This window comes from Camelus bactrianus, chromosome 4 (assembly GCF_048773025.1).
Source record: "Camelus bactrianus isolate YW-2024 breed Bactrian camel chromosome 4, ASM4877302v1, whole genome shotgun sequence".
NCBI classification, from domain to species: Eukaryota; Metazoa; Chordata; class Mammalia; order Artiodactyla; family Camelidae; genus Camelus; species Camelus bactrianus.
The window spans coordinates 34,687,396-34,713,638 of NC_133542.1; the positions used below are offsets into that span (position 1 = coordinate 34,687,396).

The window sequence follows — 26,243 nt, forward strand, 5'->3', positions numbered from 1 at the left end:
CTTTCTTTTTCACCCAGTAAGTGAAAATGATGACCACCTAAGCAGATGGATGAGACATGAACAGTTGTGGAAGAGAAGTTTATCCACTCCAGAATTACCCAAAAGAACCTGACTGAGCCCCACTACACACAGTCATTATCAGCTGGACTTGGGAGTTTGCAAGATGTCAGGGGACGCTTGGTCAAGAGGCGGATCAGCAGATGTGATGTGAAAAATACCAACTCTTCTATCATTTGCTGTTGCTTGCCGAACTGTGAAGAACTGCATGAACTCTATTTAAGCTGCTTTCTACACCATTGCCAATCACCTTTTTGGACTTGGAAGTGCTATTTTCCTATTGACACTTACATTGTTTCATTTTGCATGCATCCAGTGATTATATATAAACAACATATGTAATCTGCTTATATATTTTTTAAAAATCCACTCATGCAAAATGGCAAATAAATTCTGTTCTTTTTTGCAAAGTTATAATCATAGCCCATGTCATTAAGTTTAAATTGGTTTCATATAAAGATCAGTGTAACAGACCTGTATACACTTTATAGAATACTAGCTTCTATAAAGATTTTTTCACTGTTTACTAGTGAAATAAGAAAAGCAAAGCTATTTATAAAAGGCCTTATGTCGTGTACATACATTGTCTTTGAAATATTTGTGATTTAGTTTATTGCTTGTAAAAGAGAAATTATATAATTTATTTAGTAAATACTATTGTAAACTAGTTTTATTGAGAGAAATAAAATATTTTGTTCTCAGGTGTGGTAGTACATTAATTCTAATGGTTTATGGTCTTTATATTCCTTTCATTTATAAATAAAAAAGAAGTAACTTCCCCCCACCAAAAATTTTTTTAATTGAAAAAAATAAGTAACTTAGATACTCCTCATTTTTACATATTCTGGAAACCTAAATAAACTGACTCTCATGATAGATAAAAACTGAGAGAAAATTCTCCAGGCCCTGAGGAAAGACTCAATGGCAGATTCTGCTCAACTTGTTCAAGAGACTTTCCCAGATGTCTTGGTGTGTTACCAGCTTTCACCGTGTTATGTTGTGGTAACAAACAATCCCCCATCTCTGGATAGGGGATCCAGAGCAACCCTTTTCTAGGACATGCCAGTCTTACGGCAGAAAGAAAAAAGTGATAGTGGAACCATGGGAGCTCATAAAGCTTCTGCTGAAATACAGTTTCCAGAACGTCTGCTCACATTTCACTGGCCAAACCAAATGCCACTGAAAAGTCTGACGTCAAAGGGCTGAGAAGTACACTTCACATAGGCATAGACTCAGCAGAGAGGGGCAATGGATATATTAAGCAGTTAATTCACCTCTACCATCTCATTAGTGTCTCAAGCAGCTGCACAATCATATACTGCAGAAAAAAATCATTAGAAAGCAAAAATATGTTCCCGATGAGTAAGGTGCTCAGTGTAAACTACTTCAAGTTAAAGCAAGCTGACTCCTGTACACAACATGGTATTAACTTTTGTAAATGTAGCCTAGAGCCATGGTTACTCAGTCTAAGTAGTAATTTTACCTGCAGAGTTGGTGCTGGGACTCTATCCTGGGATGGGCTGACAATGGGGAATTTTACTGACGTGGACTGTGGGGGATTCTCTGCCTCTCTCTAGTACCCATGTGCTAGTAGATGCTCTTCTTACCACAGGGGTTTATGTAGCTGGAATCCCACTCTTCCCCTCCCATTAGTGAATCCACCCATTTATCTATGCAAGGGTCCTTAAGCCCAGGACCCACTGATTCCTTAAGAGGGTCCTAGATGAATGGATATTAATAGGGCCATGAAATAATACACACAAGTTGGGTATGCCTTTGTGTATATGGAGGCACTTTTTTTATGAAAAGACAGGCTATAATTTCCATCAACTTCACAGGGACTTTGACCCAAAAACTGTTAAGAACCACTATTTTAAGGCTTAACTCAAATGCTGTTTCAATGCTATGAAGCTGTCTATGATCCCCACCCTCTACTTCTACCACCATCACCCTTGGCCAGCCTATAATCATCACACCTGTCGTGTAATACCCTAACCTTTGTACCTTTTTTTAATAATTGAAGTATAACTTACATAGAATAGAGTACACAACTATTAATTGTACACTTCAGTGAATTTTTACATATATATACACCCTTGTTACCATCACCTAAAACAAGAGATAGACTATTTCCAGCTAACCTACAAGGCTCTTTCATGCCCCATCCCCATCAATGCCATTGGTGGGATTGATGCCTCCCTATCAATGCCTCAAAGATAACCATTGTTACTACTTCTGTCATCATGGATTTTTTTTGTTTTACAAATTCTCAAACTTCATATAAATGGAATCATAGAGTATGTACTCTTTGCTTTTGGTGGTGGTATTCAACACTATATGAGATCCATTCATTTCATTGTGTACAGTGAAAGCTCATTCTTTTTCAGTGCTGAGTGGTATTCCATTGTATGATTATTCCACAATTTTCTACTCTGTTGCTGATTGACATTTGGGTAGCTTCCAACGTGGGGCACTTTGATACATGAATGATGAGATCCCCAGACTTCTTCCTCCACTCCTCTCCTAAATGCAGACAACTTGACTTCTAGTACCCATACTGCGTGTGGAAGAATTTTCTCTCAAAAAATACCACTACTGGGAAATTAATGACCATCCTCTAATTTGCCTAGGATTGTTTGAGTTTATGCCTGACACTCAGGTTTAATAACAGTACATACTTTCACTCTCAAAAATGTTCCACTTTTTACCACAAATTATAAAGTTACATTACCAAGGGGGAAGTTTAAAGATAATAACATTGAAGATTCCCCCAATGACTGACAGCCAGGGAACCCTAGAGTGAAACTTAGCTATACCCTGCCCCCCATCAAGTGCTCACAGTGTTTAGTCCCCATTCAATGAACAGCCAACCAAGGATCACAAGACATCTAAGGAAATGCTCTAAAATGAGACAAGTATCCCAACAGAAGATTGCCGCTGGGGTAAAAAGGGACTAAAAGAAGTAAACTTCAAAACAAAAATTACCATACATCTTCAAAGATAATAAATTACATGGTATCCATGAAATATGGTCAGTATGCCATTACAAAAATGAACATTCTAAAAACCTTAAAGAGCTCTTGGAAATTAAAAGCATGATGGTGGAAACTCAGAACTAAGAGTGATTAGGAGATAAGGCTGAGGAGATATCCCAAAGAGATTAAAAGTAGGAGAAAAAGAATAAGCAAACTTGAAGACCATTCCACTAGATCCAAAATCCAAATAATAGGACTTCCAGAAAGAGAAAATAGAGACAATGGATGTAAGGAAACCCTCAAACAAAAAAGTCAAGAAAATTTCCCAGAACTTAAAGACATGAGTTTCCAGATTGAAAGGGACTCTGAGTACCCAGCAAAATGGATGAAAATGAACCTGACCAGGCAATTTCAGACCACCAGGAATGATGACAAGATTCTACAAGCTTTCAGAGAACTAATTTTATATAAAGGCTCAAGGCTCAGAATTGAATCAAATCTCTCAACAGCACACTGGAAGCTAGAACTCTAGAACTCTGCCTTCAAAATTCTAGAGAAATTGATTTCTAATCTATAATTCTATACCCTGTGTATTAGTCAAGGTTCTCTAGAGAAATAGGAGAGACATAGGCATAGATGACAGATTTATTTTAAGAAACTGGCTCACAACTGTGGGGAAAGGCAATTCTAAAACTCATAGGGCAGACTGGAAACTCAGACATGGATTGATAGTGCAATCCTGAGGCAGAATTTCTTCTTTTCCAGGAAACTTCAGTTTTTGCTATAAGGCCTTTATTTGATTGGATGAAGTCCACCCATATTATCAAGTGTATATATCCTTTACTTAAAGTCAACTGATTAAAGATCTTAACTACATCTACAAAATATTTTCACAGCAATACCTACATTAATGTTTGATCAATGCTCTACCTAGCCAAGTTGATACATAAAATCATCACACCCTGGGAAACTATAAAAGAGAGGGTAGAATAAAATTATCTGTGCAAAAATCATTTTACATCTTCCCTTTATCTAGAAATTCCAAAAAGATGTTTTACCAAAATGAGATAGTAAACCAAGAAAAATAAAGCCATGAAAGAGAAAGCCATAGGATCCAGAAAACAAGAGATCCAACCCAAGAGGGAGATGAAAGGAATCCCCACAATGAAAGTAAAGGGAAATCCCAGCATGGCACTGGAAGAGATCTAGAAGTCAATCACTCCAGATTAGAGTAGGTCAGATGGCTCTAGACACAACTTCCTCAAGAGGTGAAGATACCCAAAAGATTTATAAAAGGAGGACAGAAAATTAACTCAAGGTATCCTGGATTTGATCCTGGAGCAAGAGTAAAAGGGATAGGAGTGGGGAAGTACATTAACAGAAAAAAAAAAAAAAATTCATGAAGTCTGAATGAAGTCTGGAATTTAGTTAATAGTGTTATATAAAGGTTAGTCTCTTGGTTTGGACAAAGTAGCCATATTTACTTAAGATTTTAACTTTAAGATAAGCTGAGTAAATAGTATACAAAAACTGTTCTATCTTTGCCAATTTACTGTAAGTTTAATATTCTTAAAAATGTTTTTAAACTGAAAAGGGAAATGGGCAAAAGATTTAAACAGACACTTCAAAGAAAATATATGGCTAGCAAATAAGAACAAGAAAAATGTTCAACATCATTAGTCATTAAGGAAATGCAAATCAAAAGTGTAATGACATACTGCACTACAGATATTAAAATGGCTAAATTTTTATAACTGACAATACCAAGTGCTAGTAAGAATGCAAAGCAATTCTAACTCTCATACTTTGCTATTGGGAATGCAAAATGGTACAGCCTCAATGAAAAAATTTGTCAATTTCTTAAAAGTTAAAAATACCCTTATCATATGACCCAGAAATTCAACTGCTGGTATTTACCTTAGAAAATTGAAAACTTACATTTGCATAAACACTTGTACATAGATGTTTATAACAGCTTTATTAACAATCACCCAAAATTGAAAACAACCCAAATGTCCCACAGTGAGTGACTAGATAAACCAATTGTGGCTCATTTATACCTTGAAATGATACACAGCAATAGAAGGAACTACTGACACACTCAAAAATATGGCTGAATCTAAAAGGCATTATACTGAGGGAAAGAAGTTAGATTCTAAAGGTCACTTACTGTATGAATCCATTTATATGACATTCTGGAAAAGGCAAAATGACAGGTCAGTGATTGCCAACTAAAAAGTGGGCAGCATGAGGAAATTTGTGGGGAGGGAATAGAACTGTTCCCATCTTGATTGTGGTGGTGGTTACACTAAACTACACACATGTTAAAATTCATAAAATTGTTCACCAAAAGAAAAAAATTCAATTTTACTGTGTGTGATCTTTTTTAATTTAGCTAGTTAATTTAAAAATATACAGCTTAAAATAGACTATTAAAACTCTAAGATGTTCTACATAAGCCTCATGGTAACCACAAAGCAAAAACCTACAGTAGATACACAAACGATAAAGAAAAAGGAATCTAAGCATACCACTACAGAAAATCATTAAATCACAAAGGACGAGAGCAGAAGAAAGAAACAAAGGAAATACAAAATAGCCAGAAAACAATTTCTTCAATAGCAGTAAGTCCATATCTATCAATAATTACTTTAAGTGTAAATGGCCATATTTCTCAAACAAAAGAGAAAGAATGGCTGAATGGATTTAAAAAAAAAAAAAAACAACCAACTCTACACTGCCTGTAAGAGACTCACTTCAGCTCTAAGGACACACAGACTGAAAGTGAAAGGATCAAAAAATATATTCCATACAAATGGAAATGGAAAGAAACTTGGGGTAGTTATACTTATATCAGGAAAACCACGGACTTCAAGATAAAGATTGTAATAGAGACAAGGTCATCATGTGATGATAAAGGGGTCAATCCAACAAGAGAATATAACACTTGTAACTATTTATGCACCCAAAATAGGACCACCTAAATATATAAAGAAAATATCATTAGACCTAAAGGGGGAAATAGCCAGCAATACAATAATAGTAGAGGAATTCAACACCTCACTTTCATCGATGGATAGAGCATTCAGACAGAAGATCAGTAAGGAAACATGGGACTAAAACTACACATAAGACCAGATGGACTTGATATTTTCAGATCATTCTATGCAAAAGCAGCAAAATATACATTTTCCTCAAATGTGCATGGAATATTCTCCAGGACAGATCGTATGTTACATCATAGAACAAGTCAATAATTTTAAGAAGAATGAAGAAATGTCATGCATTTTTTCTGACCATAAAGGTATGAAAGTAGAAGTCCATTACAAGAAGAAAACTGGAAAAATTCTCAAATACATGGAGACTGAACAACATGCTCCTAAACAACCAATGAGTCAAAGAAGAATTAATAAGAAATCAAATCTTGAGGCAAATGAAAATACAACATACCAAATCTTAAGGCCTGCAGCAAAAGCAGTTCTAAGAAAGAAACTCTTAGTGATAAATGCCTACATTAAGAAATAAATTAGGAGTTTGAGATTAGCAGATACAAACTACTATATATAAAATAAACAATAAGGTCCTACTGTATAACACAGGGAACTATATTCAATAACTTATAATAACTTATAATGGAAAAGAATATGAAAAAGTATATACATACATATATATTTAACTGAATCACTTTGCTGTACACCAGAAACTAACACAACTTGTAAACCAACTATACTTCAATGAAAAAAAAGAAACAAGAAAGATCAAGCAACCTAACTTTACACCTTAAAGAACTAGAAAATTGAAAACTAAGGCCAAAGTTAGTAGTAGGAAGGCAATAATAAAGATCAGAACAAAAATGAATGAAATAGAGACCAGAAAGGCAACAGAAAAGATCAATGAAACCAACAGCTGGTTCTTTGAAAATACAAATAAAAAAGGCTTTAGCTCAGCTTTCCAAGAGAAAGTCAAAAATAAAATAAAATTAGAAATTAAAGAGATGTTACAACTGATACCACAGAAATGTGAAGGATCATAAGAGACTAGTATGACAACTGTATGCCAACAAATTAGACAACCTAGAAGAAATTAATAAATTCCTAGAAACCTATAACCTACCAAGACTGAATCTTGAAGAAACAGAAATTCGCAATAGACCAATTACTAGAAGGAGATTCAATCACTATCCAAAAACCACCCAAAATCTAGGACCAGGTGGTTTCACTGGTGAATCTGACCAAACACTTAAAGAAGAATTGATATGAATCCTTCTGAAATGCTACCAAATATATAAAAGAGGAGGCAACACTTTCAAATTTATTTGATGATGCCAGCTTTACCCTGATACCAAAACCAGACAAGAACTCTACAAGAATATTACAGGCCAATATCCCTGATGAACATAGAGCAAAAAATGTCAACAAAATATTAGCAAACCTAATTCAATAATATATTAAAAGGATCATACACCATGATCAGGTGGGATTTATCCCCATGATACAAGAATGGTTCAATATCCACAAATCAGTGTCATACACATTAACAAACTAAAGGATAAAAACCATATGATCATCTCAACAGATGCAGAAAAAGGATTTGAAAAAATTCACCATCCATTTATGATAAGAGCTCTCAACAAAGTGAATAAAGAGGGAAGTTACTGTTGGTTTGTAACCTCAGGAGTTCCCCAGGTAAAATTCAAAACTGGCCCCCATACACAAAGGTTAAGGAGAAACCAAAGAGTCCAACCACTCCAGATTGGTAGGTGGCAGTTTTAATAAGCAAGGGAACTTACATACTAGGCTTGTCTTGGGCATCCACAAGATGAGTAGATCTCTGTACCTGCATGCCAGAATCTTAAAAATTTATATACAAGATTTAAAGAGGTTCAGTCTTGTATACAATCCAGATGATCTCAACAACCCATTACTCTCTTAAGGCTACATCCTTGAAATGGCTCCTAGAGCAGAAACAATGGGAAGAATGTACATTCCAAGAATGGGGGAGGAGATAAGGAGCCTCCAACTGCCCAGGTCCAGCTCACAGGTCAACCAGTAGTCATGTCTTCATGACAGCCTCCTCCAACAGGTTATCTCAACACAATAAAGATCACATATGACAAGCCCAAAGTTGACATATTCAATAGTAAAAAGCTGAAAGCTTTTTCTCTAAGATGAGGAACAAGAAGGCCCATTCTCACTTCTTTTATTCAACATAGTATTATGAGTCCTAGCCAGAGCAATTAGGCAAGAAAAAGAAATAAAAGGCATCTAAACTGGAAATGAAGAAGTAAAACTGTCACTGTTAGCAGATGATATAATATCATATGTAGAAAACCCTAACAACTCCAACAACAACAAAACAATGTTATGAATGCAGGAAGGTAGCAAGGTACAAAAACGATATATTAATATCAGTTGCATTTCTACACACTAACAAGGAACTATAAGAAAAACAAATAAAGCAATGCCATCTACAATTGCATCAAAAAGAATTAAATACCTAGGAATAAATTTAGCAAAGAAGATTAAAGATTTGTACACTGAAAACTATAAGACATTGATTTTAAAAACTGAAGAATATACAAATGGAAAGATATACTCACGTATTCAAAGAATATTGTTAAAAATGTCCATACTATCCAGTGCAATCTACAGAGACAATGCAATCCCTATCAAAATTTGAATGGCATTTTTTTATAGAAATAAAATAAACAATCCTAAAATTTGTATGGAACCACAAAGGACCCCAAATAGCCAAAGCAACCTTGAGAAAGAAGAACAAAGCTGGAGTCATCACACTTCCTGATTTCAAACTTTATTACAAAGCTATGGTAATCAAAACAGTATATTTCCAGTCAAGATGGTGGAGTAGGAGGACCATGAGCTCACCTTTCCTCATGACTACAACAGAACCACAACTCACTGCTAAACAACCATCAGGAAAAAAAGACTGGAACCTAGCAAAAAAGATCTTCTCCAACTGGAAACATAAAGAGGGGACCACAGCAGGACGGTAGGAGGGGTGTGCTCAGAATATGATCAGACTCCATACCCTCAAGTGGGCAACCCACAAGCAGAAGAATAATTAAGTCATATAGAAGAAACTTAGAAGACGTATTACTAAATGAAAGAAGCCAGTCTGAAAAGGCTACAAACTGTACAATTCCAACCAAATGACATTCTAGAAAAGTCAAAGCTACAGAAACAATAAAAAGATCATGTTTCCAGGGGTTTGAGGAGAGAGAGGGAAGGAGCAATGAATAGATGGAGCACAAGGGACTTTTAAAGCAATGAAATTATTCTGTATGATACTATAGTGGTGGCTACATGTCATTATGCATTTGTCAAAACCCATAGAATGTACAACATCAAGAGTGAACCCTAATGTAAACTATGGACTTTGGTTGATAACAATGTGCCCATGTTGGTTCATCGATTGTACCAAACATGCCACACTGATGAGGGATGTTGAGGGTAGGGGAATATATATGTGTGGGTGGGGAGGGCTATGTGCAAACTCTGTATTTTCTGCTCAATTTGGTTGTGAACCTGAAACTTCTCTAAAAGAATGAAGTCTATTAAAAATTAATTAATTAATTTTAAAAAATTAAGTTGCAGAGGTCCTCCCACAGGAGTGAGAGTTCTAAGCCCCAAGTCAGGCTCCCCAGCCCAGGGTTCCAGCATTGGGAGGAGGATACCCCAGAAAACATCTGGTTTTAAAGGCCAGCGGGGCTTAACTCCTGGAGCCCCTTGGGTCTTGGAGAAACAGAGACCTCACTCTCTTGGCAGGTGTACACAGAATCTCACATGTGCTGGGTCCAAGGGCAGAGGCAGTGATTTCATAGGAACGTGGGCCAGATCTGCCTGCTGGTTTTTGAAGGTCTCCTGGGAGGCAGGGGATGGCTGTGGCTCACCCTGGGGACATAAAAGCTGGTGGTGGACATTTGGGGAATGTTCATCTACATGAGCTTTCCGGGAGGCTGCCGTCTTGCTTGGGTCATTAGCTCCAAGACCTGACCCAATAGCCTGCAGGTTTAAGTGCTGGGAAGCCTCAGGCCAAATAACATACTGTGTGGGAACACAGCCCCACCCATCAGCAGACTTCCTGAGCCCACAGCTACCTCTAGACACATCCCTAGATACAGCTCTACCCACCAAAGGGCCAGGACTAAGCTCCATTCAGCAGTGGTCAGACACCAACTCCTCCTGCTAGAAAACCTGCACAAGCCACTCTTCCAGCCTCACCCACCAGGGGGCAGACACCAGAATTAAGAAAAGCTTGAGTAAAGAATCCCAAAGCTTGTGTAAGGAGTCCACAAATGCAATCCAGATTCTACCCTGGGACCAGGTGGACCCTGGCCTTTGGGTGACAAGAGAGAAGTGCACTACTGGGACATATACAACATCTCCTACAGAGGGCCACTTCTCCAAGGCTGAGAAACATAATTAACCTACCTAAAAATACAAACAGAAATATAGACAATATGAGGTAGCAGAGGAATATGTTCCAGCCAAAGACACAAAATAGAATCCAGAGGAAGAAATAAGTGATGAGAAGATAGCCAATCTATGCAAGAAAGAGTTTAAAGTAATGATTATGAAGATGTTCAGAGAACTTGGGAGGACAATATATGCACAGAGTGAAGTTTTTAGCAAAGAGTTAGAAAATATAAAGAATACTCAAACATAGTTGAGGAATACAATTAATGAAATGAATAATGCACTAGAAGAAGCCAAGAATAGACTAAATGAAGCAGAAGAATGGTCAGATCAGTGGAAATCACTACCACAGAACAGAAAAATGAGAAAAGAATGAAAAGAAATGAGGATAGTTTAAGAGACCTCTAGGACAACATGAAGCACACTAATATTTGCATCATAAGGGTCCCAGAAAAAGAAGAGAAAGATAAAAGACTTGAGAAACTATTTAAAGAGATAATAGCTAAAAACTTCCCTAACTTGGGAAAAGAAATAGTCACCCAAGTCCAGGAAGCAGAGTTCCACACAGGACTAACCCAAAGAGGAACACACAGAGGCACACAGTCATCAAATTGACAAAAATTAAAGATAAGGAGACAATATTAAAATCAGCAGGAGAAAAGCAACAAATAACATACAAGGGAACTCCCATAAGGTTATAAGCTGATTTTTCAGCAGAAACTCTACAGGACAGAAGGGAATCATACAATATATTTAAAGTGATGAAAGGGAAAAACTTACGACCAAGAATACTCTATTCAGGAAGGCTCTTGTTCACATTTGATGGAGAAATCAAAAGCTTCACAGATATACAAAAGCCAAAGAATTTAGCACCACCAAACCAGCTTTACGATAAATGGAACTTCTCTACATGAAAAGAAAAGGCCACAACTAGTAACAGGAAAAGTAATCATGAATGGAGGAGGGTACAAATGCAAGTTATCTAAAATGCATTTAAAATTAACAGATCAGCAACTTAAAACAATCATGTGTGTGTGTGTGTGTGTATGTGTGTGTGTATAGACGTCTATACCAAAACCTTACAGTAACCACAAAGCAAAGTAACTTTATCATCATCAAACCACAAGAGAACTACAACAACAAAAAGTCCTATTAAAAAAAACCAAAACAATTAACAAAATGACAATAAGAACATATGTATCTATAATTACATTAAATGTAAATGGATTAAACACTCCAACCAAAATATACAGACTGGCTAAATGGATACAAAAATAAGACCCATATATATGCCGTCTATAAGAGACCCACTTCAGAGCTAGAGACAAATACAGGCTAAAAGTGAGAGGATAGAAAAAGATATTCCATGCAAACAAAAAACAAAAGAAGGCTGGAGTAGCTATACTTAGATTAGATACATTTTAAAATAAAGACGTTTACAAGAGACAAAGGACACTACACAATACTCAAGGGTTCAATCCAAGAAGATAAAACAGTTGTAAATATATATGCACCCAATATAGGAGCACCTCAATATATAAGGCAACTGTTAACAGACATAAAAGAAGAAATCGACAATAACACAATAATAGTGGGGGAACTTAACACCCCACTTACATCAATAGATAGATCATCCAGACAGAAAATCAATAAGGAAATACAGGCCCTAAATGACACATTAGACGAGAAGGACTTAATTGATATTTATAGAGCATTCCATCCAAAAGCAGCAGAATACACAATCTTCTCAAGTGCACATGGAACATTCTCCAGAATTGATCACATGCTGACCCACAAAGCAAGCCTTGGTAGATTTAAGAAAGTTGAAATCATACCAAGCATCTTTTCTGACCACAACATTATGAGGTTAGAAATCAACTACAAGAAAAAACTGCAAACATGTGGATGGTAAACAATATGCCACTAAACAACCAATGGATCACAGAAGAAATAAAAGAGGAAATCAAAAAATACTTCAAGGCTAATGAAAACAAAAACACAATGATCCAAACCTCTCAGACACAGCAAACCAGTTCTAAGAGGTAAGTTTATAGTGATACAAGCTTACCTCAGGAAACAAGGAAAAGCTCAAATAAACAAACCAACCTTACACCTAAAGAAAAAACAAAACCCGAAGTTAGTAAAAGGAAAGAAATAACTAAGATTAGGTTAAAAATAAATGAAATAGAGATTTAAAAAACAACAGAAAAGATCAATGAAACTAAAAGCTAGTTCTTTGAAAAGATAAACAAAATTGATAAACCTGTAGTCAGACTCATTAAGCAAAAAGAGGGCCCAAATTAATACAATCAGAAATGAAAAAGGAGAAATTGCAACCATCACAGAAATACAAGAAATCATAAGAAGCTACTAAAAGCAACCATACACCAACAAAAAGGACAATGTAGAAGAAATGGACAATTTCATAGAAAGGTACAATTTGCCACAATCAATCAGGAAGAAATAGAAAATATGAATAGACCAATTACCAGTACTCAAATTGAATCAGTAATTAAAAAAAAAAAAAAATCCACAACCAGATGGCTTCACAGGAAAATTCTACCACTTAGAGAAAAGTTAACACCTATCCTCCTGAAACTATTCCAAAAAGTTGCAGAGGAAAGAACACTTCCAAACTCATTCTATGAGGCCACCATCACCCTGATACCAAAACCAGACAAAGGTATCACAAAAAAAGAAAATTACAGGCCAATATCACTTATGAATATAGATGCAAAAATCCTCAGCAAAATACTAGCAAATTGACTCCAACAATGCATTAAAAGAATCAATACCATGATCAAGTGGGATTTATCCCAAGAATGCAAGGATTTTTCAATATCCACAGATCAATAAATATGATACACCACATTAACAAATTGAAGAATAAAAAAACATATGATCATCTCAATAGCTGCAGAAAAAGCTTTTGATAAAATTCAACATCCATTTATGATAAAAACTCTCCAGAAAGTGGGCATAGATGGAACATACCTCAACATAATAAAGGCCATATATGACAAAAACCACAGCTAACATCATACTCAATAGTGAAAAGCTGAAAGCATTTCCTCTAAGATCAGGAACCAGACAAGGATGCCCACTCTCACCACTTTTATTCAACATAGTTTTGAAAGTCATACCCACAGCAGTAGAAAGGGAATCCACACTGGAAAAAAGGAAGTAAAACTGTCACTGTGGATGACATGATACTATACATAGAAAACCCTAAAGAAGCTACCAGAAAACTACTAGAGCTCACCAATGAATTTGGTAAAGTTGCAGGACACAAAATTTATATACAGAAATCAGTTACATTTCTATACACTAACAACAAAATAGCAGAAAAAGAAATTAAGGGAACAATCCCATTTACCTTAGCAACAAAAGAATAAAATACCTAGGAATAAACCTACGCAAGGAGGCAAAGCACCTGTACTCCCAAGACTATAAGACACTGATGAAAGAAACTGAAGACGTAAACAGATGGAAAGATATATACCATGTTCTTGGGTTGGAAGAATCAATAATGTTAAAATGGCCAAACTACCGAAGGCAATATATAGATTCAATGCAATCCCTATCACATTACCAATGACATTTTTCACAGAGCTGGAATGAAAAATATTTAAACTTGTATGGAAATAGAAAAGACCCTGAATAGCCAAAACAAAACAATCTTAAAGGAGAATGGAGCTGGGGGAATCATGCTCCCTGACTTCAGACTAGACTGCAAAGCTACAGTAATGAAAACAGAATGGTACTGGCACTAAACAGACATAAAGATCAGTGGAACGAGATATGAAGTTCAGAAATAAACCCACGCACTTAGGGAAAATTAATCTGTGACAAAGGAGGCAAGAATATACAACGGAGAAAAGACAGTCTATTCTTGCAATAAGTGGTGCTGGGAAAACTGGACAGTTACCTGTACAAGAATGAGATTAGAACATTCTCTAACACCATATACAAAAATAAACTCAAAATGGATTAAAGACCTAAATGTAAGATGAGATACTATAAAACTCCTAGAGGAAAACATAGGCAGAACACTGACATAAATCACAACACTATTTTTTTTTAACAAGCTCATAAAGTAATAGAAATAAAAGCAAAAATAAATGGGACCTAATTAAACTTAAAAGCTTTTACACAGCTAAGGATATCACCAATAAAACGAAAAGACAACCTATGAAATTGGAGAATAGTTGCAAATGATGTGGCCAACAAAGGACTAATGTCTAAAATATACAAACAGCTCATACAATTTAATATTTGAAAAAAAAAAAGCAACCCAAACAAAAAATAGGCAGAAGACCTAAATAAACATCTCTCCAAAGAAGACATCCAGATGGCCAACAAGCACATGAAAAGATGCTCAACATTGCTAATTGTTAGAGAAATGCAAATCAAAACTACAATAAGATATCACCTCCGACCAGTCAGAATGGCCATCATTCAAAGGTCCACAAACAATAAATGCTGGAGACGGTGTGGAGAAAGATGAACCCTCCTATACTGTTGATGGGAATGTAAATTGGTGCAGCTACTATGGAGGACAGCATGGAGGTTCTTCAAAAAACTAAAAATAGATCCAGCAATCCCACTCCTGGACATATATCGAGAGAAAAATATAATTTGAAGTGACATATGCACTTCAATGTTCACAGCAGTGCTATTTACAATAGCCAAGACATGGAAACAACCTAAGCATCCATTGACAGATGATTGGATAAAGAAGTTGTGATACAGATAGAGATACACACACACATATACATATATATACACATACATACATACACACACATACACACACAATGGAATACTACACAGCCATAAAAATGAATAAAATAATGCCATTTAACAGCAACGTGGATGGACCTGGAGATCGTCATTCTAAGTAAAGCCAGAAAGAGAAAGAAAAATATCGTATCACTTATACGTGAAATCTGAAAAAGACACAAATGAAATTATTTACAAAACAGAAACAGACTCACATTGAGAGCAAACTTAATTTTACCAGGGGGTAAAGGGATTGGAAAGGGATAAATCGGGGGTTCAAAATTTGCGCCTCTTGGGGAGTGATGTAAATGTTGGTATCTTGATTATGTTGGTGGTTTCACAGGTGTATAAAGCTATCAAAATTCATCAAATTGTACATCTGAAATACATATAGTTTATGGTACAGAAATTATACCACAATAAAGCTGTTTTTTGTTTGTTTTTTTTTTAAAAAGAGAGAGGTAGACAGGGAATGGATTACCAAAGGGTTCATAAGTCCTCTGAAACAAAAGCAGTTCTTAACCTTGCTTTGCCATGGCATGCGCTGGCAGTCTGGAAGTCTTTCTCAAAATAATGTATAGATGTATAAAATATAACATATAGGATTACAAAGAAAACCAATGATACTGACATTCAGTTATCATTCATCATAAAAACCCAAATATGGGATATTAATATATGTGCTTCATCATCCATGTATTAAGTAAGATCTACTGATGGGTCAAAAAATTACTGTAATTTTAAAGCAAGGATGAGTGTAAATGAATTTTTTCAAACATTTTATTGTGAAGTAAAATATTTTTTAATATATCTGCAAGTCTATAACAAGATATGAAAATCTGTGATGTTTGTTAAAGTAACAGGTATTACCAACATTACTGTGGCATGATGCTCACATGCATAATAGAAAGAGATGCTAAATTTCAAATACAGATTAATAAGAATAAAGATACAGTATTTTTCCCATTTAAAAAAAAGTACAGTATTTGCATAGACACATAGATCAATGGAACAAAATAGAGAGCCCAGGCATAAATCTACATATATATGATGAATTAACATATGACAAAGGAACTAAGAATATATACAATGGGGAAAAGATAGTCTCTTCAATAAATGGTTTTGGGAAAACTGTACATCCATATGCAAAAGAATGAAACTGGACCACTCTCTTACACCATACACAAACATCAACTCAAAATGAATTAAAGATTTAAACATAAGACCTAAAACCCCTAGAAGAAAACATAGGTGGTAAGCTTCTTGACATCAATCTTGGCAAAGATTTTTTTTGGATTGCACATCAAAAGCAAAGTCAATAAAAACAAATGGGACTACATCAAATTTAAAAGTTTCTGGGGGTAACATCACCATCATGGCAGCATAAGATATTCCTCCGTTCTTAAGTAACTAATTAGTTATCCATCCTTGAACAAACGTGTCTCAGTGGCAGGTGTGGGAAACAGTACCTACCATATGTCAAGGACCTAGGAGGACTCTCACCCACTGGTGCGTCCAAAAATAGGCAGAATGATCTCAATAAAGGCTGTGGCATCAGCGAACCTGCCCCATCCTCTCTCACTGTGGTGGGGGGAAAATACCCATAGTACACCGACCTGGGATTCCCACAGGCAAAAGAATTTGTAGAAATCCAGCCTGCCCAACGAGAGAGTCCAGCACACTGTTGGAGTGGGAAGGCTATAAATTTGGACACAGTAGAGAGGGGGACCTCTGTCAGATTCCTCTCTGCAAGGGCAACATTATACAAGGATAACTGGCAGTAGTAGTGACCTCTCCCATGAAGGAGGTGGAAACTGCTCAGTGAATGCCCAGCTACCCCAGTTGTGTGGGTCATGGGTGGGGAAACCCATTTCTCTCTAGTAGTACCCAGATTACTGAGGCGGGACCTCAACGACCAAAGTGAGCGAGCACAAAGAGTAAGAAACAGAAGAACGTCAAGGAGACACAGTTCCTGCTGCTGCTTCAGAACTCAGCATGAAGTCCACCTATAAACTCTGGGAACATCCCATCCTGAAGATATCTCCACTTGGTCCATGAGCCCCCACAAAACTCTAAGTGCTAAACCTATACCTTCACCCACTCTGTGGTCAGATCCTTAGGCATGTTCCTGAGTGTGGCAGTGAGAGCACTCCAATAATCTGAGTGCTCTCAGAAAAATGGATCAGGGTCTGTGCGCTAGGGAGAAAACACAAGCTGGAGCTATAGTGCCACCTCCTGGAAAACTAAATAGAGGTTTCCAGCAGCCAGCCTGATGAATTCTAACAAGGAAAGACGTAAAAGCTTAAGAATTCTGCTACATGAGTGAGCAAGAAGAGTAGCTCATTCAAAAGCTGAGGAAACCCCAGGTATAGCAAAACCAATGAACAGCACCCCATCTGAAAGAAATCAATAAAAACTTAGGGAGGTGACTGTTACTACGAATATGAAAATAGCAATGTAAAACTACAAGTAACATAAAATATCAAGGAAATGTTTCATCCTCAAAGATATCAATAATTCTCCAACAACCAAGTTCAAAGGTGCAAAATATCATCTAGCTGTTAAGGAATTCCAAATAGCTGTTTTAAGAAACGCAGTGAGTTACAAGAAACCTCAGGACAACAACTCAATGAAATCCCCCTCCCCTACCCAAAAAAGATCAAAGTGAATTCTTCACCAAGGAGATAAGAAATCTAAAAAGAACAAAACACAAATCCTGGAGTTGAAGAATTCAATAAATGAGATACAAGTGCAAATAGAGAGCATCTGTAGTAGAGTAGAGCAGATGGAAAACAGAGTAAGTGACTTAGAGGATAAGAATGTTGAAATAGTAGAACAAACAAGGAAAAAAGAATATAAAACACTGAAAAAAGCTTACATAATCTATGGGAATCCATCACAGAAAAAAAAAAATCAGAATAACTGGGGTTCCAGAAGAAGAAAAGAGCAAGAAGGGTATAAAAGCTTATGTAAAGAAGTAATAGCTGAGAACTTCGCAAACCTGAGGGAAGATGTGGACACACAAGTTCAGGCAGCTAACAGACCACCCAGTAATTCCAATGCCAAAGACCTTCTCCAAGACACATTTTAATGAAACTGTCAAAAATCAAAGATAAAGAAAGAATCCTAACGGCAGCCAGGGAAAAAAAACAGCAAAACCCACAAAGAAACTCCATTAGGCTATCAATGAATTTCTCAGCAGAAATCTTACAGCAGAAGTCTCCTGAGAGAATAAAATAACATATACAAAGAATATTGAAAGAAAAAATTGCCAACCAAGAATATTCTATTTGGCAAAGTTACCCCTCAGATATGAAGGAGAAATAGACTCCCACTCAAACAAAAGCTGAGGGAGTTCACCACTAGAACTGCCTTGCAAGAAATGCTGAGGGAGTTCTTGAGGCTGAAATGAAAAGACAGCAATCACTGAAATTAAAAAAGGAAAGTATACAACACATTGACAAAGGTGAAAACATATAATCAGATTTAGAAAACTCTTAATTTTATAATAGGATTGTTAACCATTTAATTGAAAATGTTAACCTCTTAGAAAAGAGTATTAAAAATAAATATACCTATCATAACTGGTTAATGAACACACATAAAAAGAGGTAACCATGACATCAAAAATATAAAAGGGGAAGTCAAAGATAAACTGCTATCAACAGAAAATGAACTGTTTTATCTATGAAATGTTTTATATAAGCCTCATAATAACCACAAAAGCAAAAATCTAGAGTAGATTCACAAAAGGAAAAGGAGGTTGCAGGGCAGGGGGAAGGTGCATACCATCATGGAAAGTCACCAATTTACAAAGGTAGGCAGAAACAGAGGGGAAAAAAAAACAGAAATACAAAACAATCAGAATGCAATCAATAAGATAGCATTAGTAAATCCTTACATCTCAGTAATTACTCTAAATGTAAATGGAGTTGAATTCACCAATCAAAAGGCACAGATAGCTAAATGGACTTAGAAGAAAACAAGACCCAACTATATACTGCCTACAAGAGACTCACTTCAGCTTTTAAGACAACACTCAGGCTCAAAGTGAAGGGATGAACAAAGATATTCCATACAAGTGGAAACCAAAAGAAAGTGGAGACACTATACTTATATCAGACAAAATAGACTTTTATCCAAAAATAAAGAGACCATGAAGGTCACTGTATAATGATAAAGGGGTCAATTCATCAAGATAATACAACAATGATAAATATATACACAACCAAAATGGGAGCACATAAATATATTAAGTAAATGCTAACAGACCTGAAGAAAGAAATAGATAACAATACAGTACTAGTAGGGGAATTCAATACCCCACTTTCAGCAATGGATAGATCATCCTGACAAAAAATCAACATAGAAACAATGGATTTAAGCCATGTATTACACCAAATAAACCTAACAGACCTGTACAGAACATCCCATCCAACAGCAGCAAAATACACATTCTTCTCAAGTGCACATTGAATATTCACCAGAATAGATCACATGAAAGGACATAAAACAAGTTTCAGTAAGTTTAAGAACACTGAAATTATACTAAGTACTTTCTCTGAACACAATACTATGAAATTAGAAATCAACAAGAGGACAGGTAGAAAATCTAGTCCTGAACAACAAATGGGTCAAAGAAGAAATCAAAAGGGAAATCAAAAAAATACCTCAAAATGAATGAAAATGGAGATGCAACATTTCAAATCTATGGAATGTTTCAAAAACAGTTCTAAGGGGAAAGTTTACAGCAATAAAGGCATGTACTAATAAATAAGATAGATCTTGGAGAGTGACATCACCAAGACAGTGACATATGTTGTTCCTGACTCCACTCACCCTTGAAGAAGAACACCTAACAACTATTCATGGACCAAACACTACTAAGAGAATTCAACAATACAGAAGTGAGGCTGAAACAACCCCTACACCACAGAGACCAAAACGAACTACATTAGAGGGAAGAAGAGCAGCCCCTTCCCCAGGCCAATGCACACCATACCAAGAGATCTCCCCCCAAGCCACTGTGAAAAGAAAGCTCAGGATGGACATCTGGTTTCCCCAGTGTTGTGGGTCATTTCTTGGAAGCCCTCACTATGGTCTCACTCCACAGGTATTATAGGGAAATCTTAGGGGCCTGACCACTGGGAATCTCATTATGATGGAGAAGGAGGCAGAGCTTGCAACAACCAGCACTCAGATCTTGGCAAACTCAGTTCCCACCTGCAATGCTCAAGTCCTAGTCCCAGCCAGCTGCTGTGCTCAACTGGAGAACTAAGATGGTAGTCAGTCTGACAAGGGAATTCAGTGGGAAACAGGCCTGGCTGATTCAGGTCCTCAAACAAAGAGGCTTTGATTCAGGCTTTGCCAACCCTGGAGCCTAGTCTGCCCCTACTCATGCAGAGCAGCTGAGTCAAAGCCCTGCCTATTGCTGCACGTAGCTCCTAGTCCCATCTGACCAAAAAGGTTGGCAAGAACACCCAGAGGCTGCGTTGCCCAGTAATGCCTGAGAAAAGAGTATGGCAGGCAGAGCTGATGTTCTTCTTCAAGGGAGAATCGAGTCTTCAGAGCACAGCAAGAGGCCCTATTCAGGCAGGAAACTTGGGGCACAGATCCTCTTGAGTCAAAACTACAAAGAGCCTTGCTGCCTTGAAGCTGTTAGCCCCACCTTGTGGAGGCATGGAAACTAATCCATAGGCCTGCCCATTGCTGAACACAGCCTTCTCAGCTCACTGGATCAGGTAACCTAATCACAGCACATGAGAAGCTGCATGGCCCATCCCACAGCCCAGCTTACAGTGGCACGTGAACAGAAAGCACAGCCCATGGCACTCCTTGTCTGCAGAACAAAACCTCATCTGGCCAGGGGTTTCAACGCACAGTCTTCCCTAATTTGGTCCCCAGTGAGCTGTACATGCCCTGGGCCCTGTCCTGCTGCCCAACCAGGACAGGGCAGCTAATTCATAGCCCCGTCTACTGCTGAGTATAGTACCCAGTGCCAGTCATCTAGTAATACAACCAGAGAATCCAAGCAACTTCAGAGCCCATCCTACACCCTTGCTCGGGGAGGGAACTAACCCAGTGGTCCTATCCAACTGGTCTCAGTCAGGGACACCCCCTCCCACTTCAGAGTTTAGGCAGGGGCCTCACACAAAAACAGTCCCAGAGAGTAAGCCCCACCTGCCCAAGGATGTCACCAGCTGACGTGTCCAGAAACTGAAACTAGGCTGACTTGTGGACCAAAGTGAACCTGTAAGGTCTGGAAGAGGAGACCACTTACTCAAATGCACATAAGGAATCAAGGGCCATGCAAAATCAAGTAAAATCACGACACCATCAAAGGAAGCTAATAAAGCTCCAATAGAAATGGAGATCTACGAACTGTCAGACATAGAACAGACTAGGACTCTTAAGGAAGTTTAGTGAACTGCAACAACACACTAACGACTAAACACAATCAGAAAAGCAATGCATGAACAAAACAAGTTCAACAAAGAAACAGAAACCATTAAAAAAAAAAAAAAAGAAATCCTAGAGCTGAAAAATAGCTTCAAAAGCAGATTCAACTATGCAGAGGAAAGAAATAGTGACCTGGAAGAAAGGGCATTTGAAATTATCCAGTCAGAACGGCAAAAAGAAAGAAGAATAAAGAAGGAAGAAAGCCTGTGGGATTTATGAGAAACAATTAAAAAAAACAGTATTCACAGTATGAGAATCTCACAAGAAGAGAAAGAAAATGAGACAGAAGGTATATTTTAAAAAAAGAAAAAAAAAGTGTATTTAAAGCAATAACAGCTGAAAACTTCCTAAATCTGGAGAAAAAAACGGACATTCAAATCTATGAGGTCCAAAGGATTCCAAATAGGCTGAACCTGAACAGAGCTGTAGCAAGACACATTATAATTAAATTGTCAAAAGTCAAAGATGAAGAAATTCTCACTCAGGAGGATCAAGATGGCAACTAAGAGGATACAGAGCTCACCTTCCCCCAGAAACATATCAAAAATACATCTACATGTGGAACAATTCTCATGGAAAACTAACTGGAAACTGGCAAAAGAACTCCTGTGAGAAACCAAGTCGGCAAGAAAGATTCCCACGTAACTAGGTAGGATGGGAAAAAGCATCAGGTCAGGACCTGTACCCTTGGGAGGGATCTAAGAGGAAAAGAGAGATGAGATAAACTCTTGCCCTGGGGACTGAGCCACAGACAGGCTGTCCCAGTCCTGGAGTCCTATGTGGAGGAGACAAGCCCCCTCGGCTTTTGGGAGAACCTCTGGGACAGACAGGAAAGCTGGAGAAACTGAGACTCCACTTGTGAGACATGCACAGCTGCTGGCTTGTTAAAAGTCATGGCTGAGAGTGTTCTGCACAAGTGGCTGCCACCTCCCTGGGCTCCCCAGTCCAAGCTGGGCAAACACCCTGGCCCCTCTCATGCCACACCATGGCTCCTCATGGGATCTAGGGCAGGTAGGTCCTGGGAAAGACTTGATTCAGAGACAGAGATGGCCAAGGGGCCTGGGAGGGGTGTGCTCAGGGAAAGACTGCGACAGCTATTGTTGAAATTTACTCAAACAGTGCCACAGAGGCATCGCAGACCTCAGGCAGCAATGGAGACCAAGACTCTGTGACCAGCACATGGCAATCCCCACTCTCAGACAAGGGAGCACTCTGACCCCACCCACTCCATGCCACAGCTTGGCATTGGATCCAGAGCACCAGGTCCTGGAGAAGTCAATCTAGGGACACAGGAGAAGCCAGGGGCCTGAGGTGTGGTCCAGGTGTAACAGTGGCCAGTGATGGCGCTTGCTCAAACAGGACCTCAGAAGCAGCTCAGAACTCTGATGGCAGTGCAATCACTTCAATTTCTGTAACCACAAACTCTGATCCCCAGTCCCAGCCAAACAAATGTTCTGGCTCCACGCACCCCACACCACAACCTTGCACTCGATCTGGAATGACCACAACAGGGGAAAAGATAAGACCTTGGGCTGCATCTGAGTGGAGCCCACAGACACCTACACAGGCAGCACATCACCCCTGTGAACACATGAGCCCCACTTACTGCAGCACTCCCCTCCTTTGAGCTAAAGCCCCCAGCACGGGGAGAAGGAATAACACACTTAAAGAGAACAGAGCCTGCTCAAGCCCAATCCTCAGAGCTTCCGCTCCAGCAGCTGGGGAGCAGACCTCACCAATGACAGGGCAGTGACAGCCACAGAGCAGAGAGGAAGTCCTGCCTGACATCCTGCATGGGCTTTGGCTCTTCTAACACCAACCACATCCCCTATCAAGGTGATGGTGGAAAGCACAGCCTGAGGAAAGATGTGGCTGGTGTCTACATCAAATCCAGCCCTCACACCAAAGATACTGGACATGCAGTCTACACAGCAGCACTGCCACATTCAAGACCACAATAGGTAACTTTCTCTGTTTCTATGAATTTAGATGAAACAGTTAAGTAAAATGAAAAGACAGAGGAACTACTCCCAATTGAAAGGGCAAGAGAACCCCCCCAAAAAATAAATAACAGATAGTCTATCAGACACTGAGTTCAAAAACTTGGTAATACAAATGCTAACTGAATTAAGAAAGAGTATCAATATAAATGCAGATCATTTTAACACGGAACTAGAAACTATAAACCAATCAAAATAGATAATTCAATACCTGAGACAAAAAACATCTAGAAGCAATAGCCAACTAAATGACACAAAACAATGCAGCAATGACCTGGTAATCACAAACCAAAAATCTACAATTGATACACAAAAACCAGAAAGAAAGGAACTTAAGCATAAAACTACAAAAAAAAAAAATCATCAAACCACAATGAAGAAAAAAAAATTTAAAAAGAACTACAAAAACATCTGGAAAATATGCATTAAAATGGCTATAAGTATATACCTATCAATCATTAACTTAAGTGTCAGTGGATTAAATGCTCCAATCAAAAGACACAGGGTGGCTGACTTCATTAAAAAAAAACAAGACCCACACTCGGAGAAGATGGCGGAGTAGAAGGGCGCTCGCAGCTCACCCTCTTCCACAAATGCACCAAGACCCACATCCACAGACCCACTAAGCCAACCAGAGCACCTGCGGAACTCCAACAGAACATCGCCCTCTTCAAAAGATAAAGACGCCAAAAATCTGGTAGGAGAAAAGGAAAAAAGAAAGAACAAAAGGCAAAGCAGAGCGGGACGGGTCCCGCGGGGAGGGAGCGGCAAAGGAGGACTGGCGCTCCCTCGCTGGGTCTCCCCTCTCCAACTGAGAGGCCAGCGGGACGGAGCGGGAGCCTCCAAGGCTCGGATCTATACGGAGCAGCCCTTGACTGACAGAACTAAGTTAAACGGGCACAGAGGGTCCCCCCCGACACCCAGCCTGAGACGCGGGCCGGCAGCAGCGGGCAGGGCCAGGCTGCCCAAGCTGGGCAGAGGTCGGGGGCGGCTGCACTGAGGCAGCCCCGGGGGACTACAAGGGGCTGCGCGCCGTGGCTGTGGGTGTACAGGGCAGAACAATCTGGGCCCCCCATAAAACAGCAAGGTTGATGTTCTCTGGGGGGAATGGTGCATACCCCCATCTCTGAAAACCCGCGGAAAGTTTTCGGTGGAAGAGAGGCGGGGCTCAGGAACAGCCACCATATCCACCGGAGCTTAGCATCCAGGGGCGAAACCTGCATCCGCACCTAAGGGCTTAGCAGCCTCAAAGGCCAGACTGAGACTGGCCTGCAGCCCGGGGCAGATAGGATCCTTCCATCCTGGTCCCTCAGAGAACTTACTCCACAAAGACAACCAAGAAGCTGAGCTTTGGCCCGGAGCAGGGACAAGGCTATCCCTCGGTCTTCCCCGAGCCCACCTGCGGAGCACCAACCAGGGAGGAGCGCGAAGCCACGTAGAGCAGCGGCGCTACAGGCGCCAGGAGACGGAGGGCGGCCCCCTGCCTTTCGGGCAGGAACACAGCCCCTGACTGAGGTGCTGGGAGGGGGCACGACCCGCCCTCCTACCTGGCCAGTCTGCAATATCTGACTGCGGCATCAGGAGGGGCAGTGACCTGCCCGCCCACAGCAGAGGAGAGCTGCACCCAACCCAGTGTTAGGAGGAGGCGCGATCTGCTTGCCGACAGGTACTGGGAGCAGCACAGAAGAGGGCGCCAACGGAGGGCCTCTGAAAACAGCAAGCTGAGCTTCCAAAACAGGACGAAGACAGAAAGACTTCACATTAAAAGCACACAGACTCCAGGAGAACACAGACAAACCCCCCCCCCCTTTTTTTTTAAATCTGTTTTTACCTGTTCTATTTTCTATTACCCTCTTAATTTTTACTTCTTAATTCATTTCTATTTCTCTTGGGTTTTGATGTCCTGTTATTGATTAGACACAGGTTTCAAATACATCTATTCATCTCCCCCCCCCCTTTTTTTTAAAGGTTTTAAAAGGATGTCTCAACCCGATTAATACTCTGCTTCAACTCGCTCTTCTATTATTCATTATACACTGTTTTCAAACCTTCTTTCTCCCTTCTTTTAAAATTCCTTCTCTCTCTCTTATTTTTTTCTTTTTTTCCTAAGTTCTATTTCTAAATAGGTATTAGATAGATAAACTCCTTAAGGACCAAAATAGACAACTGATACTCCATAAACCACAGTGCCAGAGAGGTATGAGCAAGATGAAGAAGCAGAGAAACCTTTCCCAATTAAAAGAACAAGAGAAATCCCCTGAAAGATCAATGAAATAGATATCGATAGCCTACTAGATCAAGATTTCAAAAAAGGAGTGATCAAATTGCTGAAGGAATTAAAAGAGATCATGTTTAGAGATATAAAATATGTCAAAAATGAAATTGAAGCTATAAAGAAGAGCCAAGTAGAATGGGTAAACTCATTGACAGAGATGAGGAATGATCTAATAGCTGTGCAAAGCCGACTAGATAATGCAGAGGAACGAATTAGTGATCTAGAAGACAGGACAATAGAAAGCACCCATTCAGAAGAA

The 26,243-nt window shown here is 38.8% G+C and overlaps 1 protein-coding gene and 1 long non-coding RNA gene across 9 annotated transcripts in view; one reads left to right on the plus strand and one right to left on the minus strand.

Annotated features, from left to right (window-relative positions):
* PIP5K1B (phosphatidylinositol-4-phosphate 5-kinase type 1 beta) overlaps positions 1 to 760 on the plus strand; it is a 363,978-nt gene extending 363,218 nt beyond the window's left edge. For all 5 annotated transcript variants that reach the window (XM_074361670.1, XM_045504993.2, XM_010967909.3 and 2 more), the window contains one exon: positions 18 to 760. In XM_074361670.1, the coding sequence (XP_074217771.1) occupies positions 18 to 20 (3 nt within the window). In that variant the 3' untranslated portion in view covers positions 21 to 760. The remainder of the gene's footprint in view (positions 1 to 17) is intronic.
* LOC123612121 (uncharacterized) overlaps positions 1 to 26,243 on the minus strand; it is a 133,113-nt gene that overhangs the window by 18,031 nt on the left and 88,839 nt on the right. The window lies entirely within an intron of this gene.